Genomic DNA, 13,183 nt, shown 5'->3' with positions numbered 1-13,183 from the left:
CTCCCCACATGCCTCCCTCCCCAGGGCACTGGATCTCCTCCTGTAGGACTGTACAGGGTATGCTGGGGTGGATGGGTGGTGGTGAGGACCCACCAGCACCAAGGACATGGAGCTAAGTGGTAGCTGAAGAGATGCCCCACCGGCTCAGCACTGCTCCTCTGGGGCTGCCCCACCACATAGCTCAGGCCCAAGGATGCTACAGGAGGACCCTAAGCCTCCCTTCCTCAAGCAGGCTGATGCCCAAGAAAGCTCAGCAGGGATTTCTAGTGCAGGTACCTCTCAGCCTAAGAGGCTGGTGGTCAATGAAACCAGACTGCCTCTGGAGCAGGACTGGGGTGCAGTAAGGACTGAGAAGTCCCAGGCATACTGACGAAAGAAAAATAAGTTACTTGCAGGCATGGGGGCACTATTATATCTCAACTCCTAACAAGGTCACTTAATTCCCCATCCTCCTGCAAAGGCCTGAGGGTAAGGCAGACAGTACTCAGACTTGCTATTAGACCCTGCCTTATGGACTGAGCTTGTAGATAAAGGACTCAAGAGGCTCTCCCCTCACAGTGGTAGGGTGCTCTGGGAAATAAGAGCAGGTAATGCAGTTATCACCACCCTCCTCAGTGGTAGCAGCTAACCCAAGACCCACTACAGCTGTCCTGCACAGCTATGCTGGCAGACATCACAGAGAAGATCACACACTAAGGAGACAAGGCTCTCTGGAGACCCCCAGCAGAGCCTGGGCAGACAGGGACCCCCACAGCCCTGCATCCCAGGGCACTAGTGAAAAACAGCTGGTGTCAACCTCTCAGTTCAGCACCAGCACTTCAAGGCAGGAGCACCTGCTAACATCTCAGACATCACCACATCTCTGCCACCACACAGAGCTGGCCCACGGCATCATCCCCAGCCTTGCATCTGACCTGGGAGGCAAGTCCTGGCCTCTCACCAAGCAGAGGACAGCCCCTGCTAGGCCTCCAGAGCACCACAAAGCAGATGGTCCCAGTCAGGACCTTGACAGGAGCAGGGATTGAGGTGCACACAGGCTCTCCCCACCCACAAGCCAGTTTCAGAAAGCAGCCAGGGAGGGGAAACACATTGCCCAGAAATCACACAAGCAAGAGTAAAAAACTGCACAGGACCAGGAGTGGAAGAGTCTTTATTGCTTTGGTTTCTTTAAGTGAGATATTTTTGCAGCAAGCCTGGATGCTCACAATGCAAAGAGACACCTGTATTGTATTCAGCTTGCAGCATGGCACAGGGGACACTAGGCACACAAAGTTCAGTCTCTCTGCCTTCTCCCAGGCACCACAGAAGAGAGACCCTAGGGAAGTAAGGCACCTGCCAGCTGTGAGAGAGTAAAGGATTGTGTGAAAGGTTATTGCTACAAGACCAGAAAGGTCAGGGACAGCTTCTCCAGAGCCTGCAAAGGACACTGGCTTCTAATTTAGCATTCCCAGCAGACAGACTACAGTGGGGGCACAAACAAATCCCCTCCCTCTACCAGCCTCTGCTCCCTCTAGGGAAAAATCAGGGCAGCCAGAGGCAGGTATTAAGAGCCAGAAAGCCAAGGTGGCATCGGTGCTGACCCCAAGTGAAGCTTTTATTCCACTTAGCTAGGAAGAACCCAGATCAAAGATGCTCCTCCTGTAAAGCTGAGCACTCCCCAAGCCCCTCCTCACCTGCAGCTAAACCAGCACTGCTCTGCTCACCAAGGAGACACTGGGCACCTCCACATTACTCATTCAAGCAAGTGCCTGGGGCAGAGAGACCTTCACATCCTCTGTCTCAAGAGGCCTGGCAACATCCTGCGATGCTTGCACAGTACTGCCTCCCTTGCCTACCCTTCAAGCACAAAGAGAGGACAACCCCCTTGCCCCCTCCTTTGGGGCAGCTCAGTGCCTTCTCCTTCCACTCCTCCCATCTCTTAGAATGGGCACTGCGAGGATGCTCCCAAACCTGATTGAACCACACAGAAAAGAAAGCCAGAGACTAGGAACAAAAAACCAAACTGAAACAAAAGTTAGAGCAGGGCCCGGGCACACCACCAGAGAGCCAAAGGGCACATCAGCAGAGGAGCTGCGGCCAAGCCAGCTGGCAACCAGCACTCAGGCATCCACAAGTGTCAGCCCATCGTGCAGGGCACGTTTCCACATGTAATAGGTAGAACGGGCTGTGAGTGGGAAGCGGGCACTGAACTCCTTATAGGTGGGGAAGGTCTTCGACTCAAAGCGCTGCTGGAGGAACAGCTTGGCCTGTGCCTTGAACTGGGCAGTGGCAATCACATCCATCACGAACATCTGGTTGTTGGCTCTCTCCGACATGGCATACCCTGAAACAGTGGTGTTGTACGGCACGGTTGGCACTGACTTGTCTAGGTGCTTGGTGGCTACCTCCATGCAGCACTGGGGCTTAAGGCCTGGCTCTGCTCTTGGAGGCACCAGGGAAGCCACCCGGTTCAGTGGCCGGCCAGAGCCGGTCCAGGGCAGGCGATGCTGCCCATGGGCCCAGCCACTGCCCTTCCAAAACCAGTAGGCTGTGGAGGAGAGAGACGGGTAGCGCAGGCGGTACTTGCAGAATGGCAGCCGCCATTGCTGGACCTGCCTCCTGGCCACATCTCGCAGCTGCTTTCTCCAGCACAGAGAGGGCTTGAGCTGCAGGAGACTCCTGGGCGCTGGCCGATCTCCATTCAGCCTCTTCCTAACCGGCACGCTGCTTGGCTTCAGCTGCAGGAATGGCTTTCCTATCGCTAGAGGTTTCTGGTTATCCAAGTGAGTCTGGGGGGGTTTGAAGTTGGGGTTCTCCTTGATTGCTTTTCTTCGCCAGTTGTAGTAAGTGGACCTGGAGATGCCAGGGAAGCTGCGCTTGAAGCACCTGTAAGGCACCAGAGTGTTCATGGAAATGCATTTTTCCAGGTAGGATTTGGCTCCTTGCATGAAGATTCCTGCTTGGATGGGGTCTAGGGAAGGACTTGGGGTTCTAAAGCTCACCCCTGAATTTGCTGGCTCATCCACATTGGCCTTTTTTGGGACATCCCTGCAAAGCTCCTGCAACCTGTGGGCCTCAGCCAGAGCAGAGGCATCACCATTGACCATGCTCTGCATCTCATGCTTCCAGGCATAGTATGTGGATCGGGAAATTTCTGGAAACATTTGTCGGAAGTGCTGGAGGGGGATTATATTGCCCTCCTGAAAGCAGGACTGGAGGAAGTGTTTAGCTGCAAACCTGGCAGCTGCTTTCTGCCGGTGTTCACGAGACTGGCGCTTCCAGCGGTAGAAGGTGCTCTTGGTAATGCTGTACCGGTCACGCAGGTTGGAGTAGGTCAGCTGTGGGTCACTGTTCAGCAGCTCAAGGGTCTTCATGGGCTGGACAGGAGGCTCTGGCGAAGGCATTGTGGGTTCTAGCTCCTCCAGGCCAACCACAGCCACAAAGTACTGTGCTTTGAAGACTTGCCGAGAAAGCTGCTGCCCTGACCACATGATGTGGAGTGTGGAGGTTCGTGGGCCACACTTCCTGGGCCGGATGAGCCGGTTGAAATAGGGCCGGATCTTCAAGTTGCTCATGGGGTAGATGGAGTAGATGTTACACTGCAGTACTGAGGCAAGAGCATAGACATGCCACATATTGGCAAAGGTGCCAGGAAAACAGGTAGCTTTGATATCAGCATCAAAGATGGCCTCCAGGATAGCCATGGGGAGGCTGGTCATCTCTGGGGTCTCCTCAGTGCAGAGGGAGTAGCGGGCAGCCTGCAGCATCACCTTGGAGTCAATCATACCATTCAAGTAGTATTGCTTGTGCAGCAGCATCTCCACCACCGTACGCACCTGCAGCTCCAGGCTGAGGCTGGGGTTGCCCCAGAGCAGCACACTGGCAGCCTCAAAGAGGCGGTTCCCCTCACCTTTGCAAACCAGAGGCAGCATGTTACTTGGGGCGTCCTCAGGATAGAGACTCCTGGCTACCCGGTCAACCTCCAGCTCCTCTTGGAACTGCCTCCCACAATAGCCAGGCAGGGAGAAAGATGACAAGGTCCTCTCTGCCTCCAGCGCGGCACTGGTGAGGCCCTCCAGACCAAAGCATTCGGTGGCTTCCTGCAGCTCCTGCAGCACAGACTGCACCAGCTGGTGCCGCTGGATCATCCTAAAGGATGGCAAAAAGAATGAAGATGGAGATGAAGTCAGTGCATGCTCCAGACTGCCAGGGGACCTGGCCTCCAGGTCCAGCCCTTCCCCAAAGGGCAGAACAGGGGAAGAGGGTAGAGGAAAGGCCACTGGTCACCCCTCCACTTGCACTCCCAAGGACAAAGGAAGAAGTCTGGGTCCCTACAGGCAGAGCTGGGACAGGGATACAGGCTCAGCTTGCTCTCCAGTGACTTCCTGTGGGCAGCACACATAGCCTCCAGAAACACTTGTCTAAGTGAAACTAAAGAGTGACTATATCCATTGGAGTGGTAAGCTGGGTCACCTCCTACCCCTGCACACTTGGCTTTGCGCCTAGTCTCATCCCTACACTTGTTTCTCCCACCAGTAGCTCCATCCCTTTTGTTTTAGCACCCCACTTCCAGCACCCAGAGAGAAGAAAGCCTCAAAGGTGAAACACTTGTCATCTCTGCAGAAAGAGACCTGTGATGGACCAATGCTGCGTGGGGGTGTGGAGGGACCTGGCTCAAGGTGTTCAAGCCCAAAAGAAGAAGGGGCAAGGACCTTGCCTCCTCCCTCAGAGCAGGGCACTAGAGTTGCACCACCCATTGCATGCACTGAAAGCTGCTGTCACAGAACCTGGGATGGGAGGAAGAGCCAAAGCCAGCCCAAGCCACAGTTACTACTGCCTGAGCTGACACTAGGTGTCACTTGCTGCTCAGCAGACACACACCACCGGCCAGGGAAAAGCTGCAAAAAGAGGGCTTCTGCTAGACCAGCTACTAGGCAGGAGGCAACCCAAAAGTGCAGACAGCATGAGCACTGGGTGGGTAGTTCAGAGGCTGTATGGAACACTCTTCCCTGCCTGAGCCCATCCCAATCCTGTCCTCCCTCCCTCCGCATGCCAGTTCCCACTCTGGCAATCCAGAGGGTCAAACCTGCATTCCCCTCTTCATCAGCTTTTTGACACCTATGTGGCTTTGCTCTTGCCACTCCAGGAGCTTTCATGACAACTGCATGGTCCTTACCCCATGATCCAGCTCCATCAGTGCAACTCTCTTAGGCACCGTTTCCCCACCAGCCAGCCCAGGTCCTCACCCCAGCCAGCCCAAGTCCAACTCTTGAGCCAGTTTTCCCAGGGACCACAACATTTCACCCAAACAGGGAACGCAGTCTCCTCCATATTCTTACCCTAAGGCTCATTCACACACCACCCCCAACATGCAGGGCATCACTATGTAGTCTACTTGATTCACTTTGCAGCCAGAGACCCACCTTCTCACACTTCACAAGTATCACGACACACTCATGGGTCCACAGTGAGACAGCAGAGCCAGGTAGGAAAAGCAGCAGCTCTGCAGTAAAGCAGGTGTCCTGCCTGACCTCTCCTAATTCTCAGCCCTGCACACTGCTGCAGTTATTATTGCTGTAGCATCTACAGCCCCTGGCCATGCCCAAACAGCAAATGGAATGAGGTGCCACAAAATCACATGGCTGCATCCTGGCTACTTTATCACAGGGATCCTCCAAGCTGCTGCTACCCCTTGCCTTTAATCAGCTAGTCTGCTGGCCCTTCTCCTGCTCCAAGCTCCTCCAGTCTCCTGCACGTCTGAGGCCAGGGCCCTCTTACAGCTGTTCCCACAGCTGTGGGTCATCAGGTATCAGAGACAATGCAAGAGAACACACACAGCTGTGAAGCCAGGGAGATAAACTTGTCCTAAAATCCTGGTCTGAGCAAGTATGGGGTTGTCACTTTAGGTCAGATCTGTACTTTTGTTCTCCTGGAGGTTCAAAGAAAGTTATTCTGTAGAGCAGTGTTTTGCCTAACCCCGTGGTGAACAATGTGTGCTAGAGGAGCTGAAGCAGAGGTGTTCCTTGTGAGAGCCACAGGGCTGGCAGAACTCAAGTTCTTCTCCATGGCCTGCCAAACCCTTTCAGTGTTTAGCATCTCCCCCTAGAGCAGCCACTGCTGCCTCCCCTTTCAGCCCCTGCAGTCCAGCTGAGCACTTGCCTGCCAGCAGAGCCAGGAAAGGCAAGACAAGCTTTTCCCCTGGAGGGGGGTGAGAAGCTAACACAGGCTAGGGAGCAATAGCAACAACCCTGGTCTTTATGGCCTGGTGGGCATTTCCCACCCCCTTATAGCTTAGGGGGGGAGGAGGGAGGTAAAGGGAGAGCTGCAGGCAAAGGACTTAATCCTTTTCTTCAGCAATAACCCCACAGCCTCAATGTCACTGTCTGCTCCTGCTGCCCGGAGCAGTGGGAAAGCAATCCTAAGGCAAAACCCACAGCTGAAGAAGCACAGGACAGGGTGGAGAGGAGCCAGGTAAGCCAAAACAGCTAAACTGGGGGCTTGGGTTCATCACTGATTAAAACTCAGCAGCTCTCAATGCAGAGGACCTGCTGCAAAGGGAACATTTTTCCCCGCACACTCATGGCAAAGCCAGCTGAACACGACAGGCAAGTGCTCCCTAAACCACCTCAGCACCAGGAGGTAACCAAGGGAGCTTTTTGCCCCTGATAAAGGAGGCTTTACCTAACCTGGCTGCTTTTGCATTGTAACAGATAAGCAAACACTTGCAGATCACGTTCCCTCACCTAAACTGATGGGCTGGTGGCATCCAGTAGTGCAAGTTCCCCCAGCCAGCCCCAAAAACACTCTCACCAGCAGGAATCCAGGAGACCTCAGCCCTCGCCACCCTGGTTCCCTTGGGACTGCCAGTGCCTTGCAGGAGCAGGCATGTCCATACACCCCAGCCCAGCTGCATTAGGCAGCTCACATGCCAGCCTCAACTTCAGGCTCAGGCCACCCCAGCAGTAAGGGCTCTCATTTGAGAGGAGATTTGAACCACCATAACCACACAACAGAAGCTGTAGTTTCCAGGAGCTGTCTAGGCTAGAAAAATAACCACACAAGAAATCCACGGGGGTTTCCTGTGGGTGAGCAGGACTGGCAGCCCAGGCAGAGGGAGCAGCCCGCTCTGCCTGCAAACACCCGCATCTCCACCAAAGCCCAGAAACGGGCCAATGTTCACCTGGAGAGAGGAAAGCCACGGACCCGCCTTAACCTAGGCCAAAGCACTCTGGCTAAGCCTGGTTTCAGCCATCTCTCAGGCAGGGGCACCGACCGCTCGAGTGCAAGCGGCGCCTGACAGCCGCCTCCAGCCCCGTCCACCCGTGAGAGCGCACCCGCCGCAGCCTCCGCGGCCGCTCCCACCTCTCCCGAAGGCGGCGGAGGCGACTCCGTGCAGCTGCCCCCGGGACGGGGACAGCCCTACGCCCCGGGTGGGAGCACGGGCGGCCGCTCCCCTCGCCCGGGAGACAAAGGGAGCAACAGCCCCGGGGCGGGGAAGAGGTGGCCGGTGCCCGGGCAGCCACCGAGCAGGGACCGAGGGCAGGGTGGGACGGGGCGCCTGCCCTCCGGGGGAGGGTGCCCGCCGCGGCAGGGCAGCCCACGGGGTCAGGATTAGGGAGGGACAGCGGGCAGCCGCGGCCCCGACGGCCCCGACTCCGCACTCACCTGGCTCCACGGGTCGCGCCCCGCCCGGCCCCTCGGCCGCCCCGCACCTTTAAGGGCGGCGGCAGGAAGCGGCGCGGACCCGCCGCCGCCGCCGCCCCGGTGCCAGCCCCGCAGTGACCCTCGGGAGCGGGCGGCAGCGTGCGGCGCCGGGCCGAGCGGAGCCGGGCCGGGCCGGGCCGCCCCTCCCCGCCTGCCCCCTCCCTCCCCTCCCCCGCCAGGAAGCGGGCCATCCCCGCGGCCCCGGCCCAGATGAAAGCGGAGCGGGCCGGGGGTCACTTCCAAAGCTAAAGTGATAATGGCCATTGTCCCGCCGCCGCCGCCGCGCTTAAAGGGCCCGCTGCCTCCCGCCGCTCTGCCCCGCTGTGCCCCGGTGCTCCCCGGCACCCTGCCGCCCCACAGCATCCTCCTGCCCTCTGCCCCGCCCGGGGCTGCAGCCACACGATGGGCGACAGACCCCACCGGGGCTGGGGGGTGGGAGCTGGGTGCCAGCATGGGGCACCCCTCGAGTCCCACAGGGTACAGACAGGCCCCGAGTGGGTGTCACTGCAGCCATGGGACCGTGGGGTTGGCACAGCCCACGTGCATGTCTGCTCCCTCTTCCCACTCGCTCCTGCCGTGGCCACGGTCTTTCCTCTAGGCTGCCAGCTAGGAGATAGCTGCCCTTTCCTCTCCCCTCCCTAAGTGGTGCCCCTGGCAAGGGAATGCTGGTGGGACCCCCGGGGTTGTAGGGCTGACGAAGGGCAGCTGTGCTGCTCCCTTCAAAACCTTCTTGTTTGTCTGCAGGAGGCACCAAAATGATGGCAGGCTTTTTGCTGCCCTTGGCTCTGGGTAGCCTCCTGGATGGGCTTGTGTCCCCCTGCCCATGCCTGGGCCTTTGGTGAAGCAGCCTTCCTTCCGCTATCTCTGCCCCGCTGCCTCCCCAGCCTAATCTCAAGACCGAGGTCCCCTTCCTTAACTCCCGCTCGCACAATGGATTCATCCTATCCCTCAGGCATCACGTGAGGCAGTGCAAACAGCCTGTGCGCCAGGCACCTCACTCCAGCATCGCTGAGCTGCCAACGTCAGCTCCAGCCCATGTCTTCTTCACAAGCCCAGAACCCATAGAGCTTCCTCCAGGACCTGACTCATTCCAAGCTACACCACCCCAAAATGGGTCCTTGAGGAGCCTATCTACTCTTGGGTGTGAGGGCTGGGAGCGCTTTAATGGCAGGGGTGCACAGCTTGGAAAACGGGGAAGAGTTGGGCTCTTCACCAGATTGTCTTGGTGCTTCATGTCCCCTGGTTTGTGTAGCTCTGGTTGCAGGCAGCATCTAGTTTCTACTCCCCAGCCTACCCTCGGGGAACCTGGGCCACACCACAACCCCCTCACACAGTGAGGGACGTGAAATAAGTCCTGATGTCAGACATGGCAAGGGCTTCCTTCCCTGCATGCCACCATCTGCAGGGAACCTCATGGTGGCCACTCATTTCTGCTTCAGCATTTGATAATGAGAGGGGAGAATCCACGTATGGGATTCTTTTGCAATTTGGGCAGAAAACTAAACATGGACCTTTCAAACAGAGGAAATGTGCTCAGCTCCCTCTCTTGCTGCCCTCCCTTCCATGGTAGTCTGGGAGCAAGCACTGCAGCACACAAGGCATACCTTCGCTGCCCTGCATCCTACCGCCCCCAGAAGCACATACCCCAAGAGCATTTTTTCCTACTTCTCTTGTCTCACCTCTGAGCCCAGGAGCATGGGGGAGGCTGGGTGCAGAGAGTTTGCCAGGAGGAACGGGCTCCCTGGAAGCTGACTGTGAGTCGTCCCAGCCTCAGCTAGGAACCACCACCCCAGCTCACACTGGACCTCGGCCATCAATGCTCACAGGGGTCACTCTCGCTGGACACAGAAAAGTTACAGCACAAGGAAGAGAGACCTAAACCACCCCTTGGTGAGCTTTTTCCCCCCTCGGGCAATCATCATATCTCCCAAGCCAGCTCCACTCTCACTATCAACCTGGCCAGTCCTGGATCTTTTCCCTAGCAGGCTGGTGTTCATATCCACAGCTGCTGAGCTCCCCTTCTCATCCTTCATCCTTTTAACTTCTTTGGTTGCAAATGCAAAGCAGTGCTCACAGGGCAGTGAGACACTGGCAAATGCCAGAGTCAGCAGGGTCAGTGATTAACATAGGAGCTGGAAAACACACAAAGAGACAGCCTGGGCAGTTCTGTTATGCAGATGACTGCACACACTGGCTTCCAGCATATAAACAAGTAGTTAGCATTTTTCTGTTCCTTGGAGGAGTTCGGTGGGGGACCAGTGTGCTCCCTGGTTTGGTGCAGCATGCTTCAGCATGACAGTAGGCCGTGGAGACCTTTGCAGTTTAGCTCTGGCTGCCAGAAGCTTTTCTGCCTGTTGTGCTTTTACCTGCCTGCTGCAGCATCTCCTCTCAGACAAGTCCCAGAGCAAAGGTGCAGAGGTGTCCAGCTGCACATGGGTCTCCGGGCACTATGTTTCCATCCACACTGGAAGGCAGGTTTTACTGCTCCAAGTTTGGGCATGGAGTCTTTTCCCAGGCCAAGAGCAACCTCCATGTTCAGTAGATAAAATTGTCATTGGTAGGGGACCTCCAGGTGTGGAGGGACTCAGAGCATCCTGCCCACTGCAGCACTGTCCATGGCTGCAGAGGAGACCGTTCAGGTAGGATGGGATATGGCAGAAACAGCTGGGACAGCCAAATGCCATTCAGGCCAAGTCAGACTGGGGACCGGTTGCCAAAACCACCTCTGGAATTGGAACAGGTTGACCTAAATGGGCTAAATAGACATGTCCATCCCCTCAAAGCCATTGCCAGTGCCCTGGCTTCTGTTTTTTCCACCTTTCTCCCTCCAGGGAACTGCAGAGTCAGAATCTTCCTTCTGAGAAGTTGGGGGAGCTGGAACTGCTGAGACGCTGACAGGACTGAAAGCATGGGGGATTCCAGGAGGGTCCTAAGTCTGGTCTATTGGCTGGGTTTCTCCCCTGTGACCGGCATTGCTCCATGAGGAGAAAGCGATGAGCAGAGCTTGCAGCCTGAGATGGCAACAGAAATAGGGTTGTTGTGGCTGCAGTCTGCCCACCAGTTTTAGTGGGAAGGAAGGTCAAGTGCTTCTGGTGTAACTATGCCCAACAGGGCCCTGGAAAACATGGAGTGCACCCCAGTCTTTGTAGTATCTTGCTCAAACTGAATGACAGAAGTCCTGTTTTGGGGTTCATGTTGTCTGGTACTTCTTATTCCCAGCCCTGAAACCATCTCTGAACCCACTGCCTCGTGCCTGAGCTGGAGCCCTTAAAGGGATGCTCAGATAGACAGACTGCTGGGTTCTACAGAGAGGTCCTGTGAGGCACCCTCATGTCTGTGCATGCCCCAGGACGATGCTGGGCACCAGCAGACAGACGACTTTGTTCAGTTCTGCTCACATCACACCAAGAAGGAGAGAGGCAAACTACAGGGGGTTTTCAGCTAGGAGCAATGGAGCTGGAGTGATTGAATTACAGGATACGACGCAAGGAGCAAAATCTATTTAGTGGTGCAGAAGTGAGAACTGATGGGCAGGGACAGCCATGTGCATCAACCTCAGCGAGCAAGAGCAGTTAACAGGGGTGACTTCAGCTGTGCAACTGAGGACAGAAGGATGGCACAGAGGGAAGAAGAATGTGGCCTGAACTTTAGGACAGCTTGGCAGCAAGGCCCAGCCAGTAGTTTCATCACTCCCCAAGGGACACAGGGAGCTGGCCTGGGGGCTAGGTCCCATCTTAGATGGGATGATGTTCAGGACTGACCAGTCTAATGCACAAGGAATGCACAGAAGAGCAGGTCTGCCTGTTCCCTGCCCTGGGATAGCAAAGCCCTGACAGTAGGTCCCATCTCTAATTCTCCTCTGCTTGGCACAGGGCTGTTCTCCCTTCTGGCTTCTGTCCAGCTGGGCTCCCTCTTCCTTCCTGCTCCATGAGATGGGAAGGAAGGTTTGAACTTGGTGCCAGTACTGTGCCCTTGCTCCCCAAGGCTTCCCAAGACTCCCCAAGGCTCCCAGGCACACGGGAAGGAATTAAGAGTGAAGCACCAAGCGCAGTACCACAGCTCCGGGTGAGGACCAGGAGTCTTGGTTACATCCTGGGGTCCTGGCCATAGGTGGGAGGGGTGGGGGAGAGCTGGGAACTGCAAGAGATTCAAAGTCAAGATCAAAGCGTTTCACTCTGAAGCCCTAACACTCTCCTTTCCTCCCACTTGCACATAAAAGCACTCTGCCCTCAGCAGGCTCTCTGCTGGGGAGGGTGGGTGGAGGAGGGGGTTGCTTTCCCCCTCACTTTTCCTGTGTTACTAATAACTCTTCCCAGAGGTGAAATGGTGAAAATTCTTCCACCCCTCCTCCCACATGCCTGCTTCTTGCCCAGATCCAAAGGGCCTGAAGCCATTTCAATGACTAGTGAGTTCATGGCAGACCTGGCCTGCTTTGGGGTGTTACCAGCTGCTGCCGGCACAGGGGAGATGCAGGGAGCAAGGCCTTTGAAGTGTACAGTAGAAAGCCACTGTTTAGAGGCAAAGCATGAGGAGGGAGGATTGAAAAGAAAGCAGAGCAGTTTGGCCCACAGGAGGGGGAAAGGCTAATTAAGGCACAGAGCGTGGAGGAGGAAAAGGCAGAATCATTAAGATATCACAGCAGGAGCCTGTGGTGGGCCTCCCTGGAGGTTTAAGCCATGCCAAGCCTGGCTTCTGCTGTTCACTCCCCCTCGGCTCTCCATTCCCACCCTCTGCTTTGGGGTGGCACAGGAGTGTGGGGGACCGTGTCAGTCAGTTCAGGTTGCTGATCCAGCTGAAAATGAGTTGGTTTAGTTCATGCCCTAATACAGACAGAGCTGAAACTCAGTCTCCATTACCCCTTCCTTGCTAATGATCAGAGAGAGGGCTAAAGCTTGTAGGTGATCCCAAACTGAAGAAGCTGCAAGCTCGAGTGAGGACAGGCATATATGAAGCAGCTGGAGACCGGAAACATGGGCAGGAAACGGCAGATTCAATTTTGGAAGGCCCAGGAAGGCGATACTCTTCTGGCAGTGCTTTATTACGCAATATTGCACAAACCCAAAACCTGGGACGGGAAACCCAAGGGAAAGCAAGCTGCAGAGTCAAGGCTGCAGTTTTGTGTTTCTTTTGGTGGTCACGGCAGCTGCTGTTTGTTTCAGAGAGTGCCCAGGGCCACTTACCCCCAAAGGCACTGAAAGATGTGTTTGTCAGGCTGCTCCCTACATCCCAGCTACAGGCCAACAGGCAAAGAGGGACCAGAGGGAAGTGGCAGCACAGGGGGGCAGTGGGGACCATTGGGATGCAGGGGCTGGGAGGCTGTGGGTGTGGGAGGACCTGGACAGGGACTTCCCCCACCAGTCCTGGGCAGGGGGAAAATGCATGGGACAGCAGGCAGGGGAGGACGGGGGATGGGATGTTTCACACCTAGCAAGCAGGAGCAGATGGGGCTGGGGTTAAACACGACAAGGAATTAACTTGCACTGCCACAGGGAGCCCAGGA

General features: G+C 56.2%; 1 protein-coding gene across 1 annotated transcript; it reads right to left on the bottom strand.

The window, feature by feature from the left end:
• Positions 1 to 1,213: 1,213 nt before the first annotated feature.
• VRTN (vertebrae development associated) lies at positions 1,214 to 7,823 on the bottom strand. The gene is made up of 2 exons (XM_075104471.1): positions 7,645 to 7,823; positions 1,214 to 4,128 (listed from the first exon to the last, which is right to left on the bottom strand). The coding sequence occupies exon 2, from the start codon at positions 4,125 to 4,127 to the stop codon at positions 2,100 to 2,102; it is 2,028 nt and encodes a 675-aa protein (XP_074960572.1). The 5' UTR covers position 4,128; positions 7,645 to 7,823; the 3' UTR covers positions 1,214 to 2,099.
• Positions 7,824 to 13,183: the final 5,360 nt, after the last annotated feature.

Source organism: Phalacrocorax aristotelis, chromosome 9, assembly GCF_949628215.1.
Source record: "Phalacrocorax aristotelis chromosome 9, bGulAri2.1, whole genome shotgun sequence".
Taxonomy (NCBI): Eukaryota; Metazoa; Chordata; class Aves; order Suliformes; family Phalacrocoracidae; genus Phalacrocorax; species Phalacrocorax aristotelis.
This window is presented reverse-complemented; position numbering and strand designations above follow the sequence as displayed.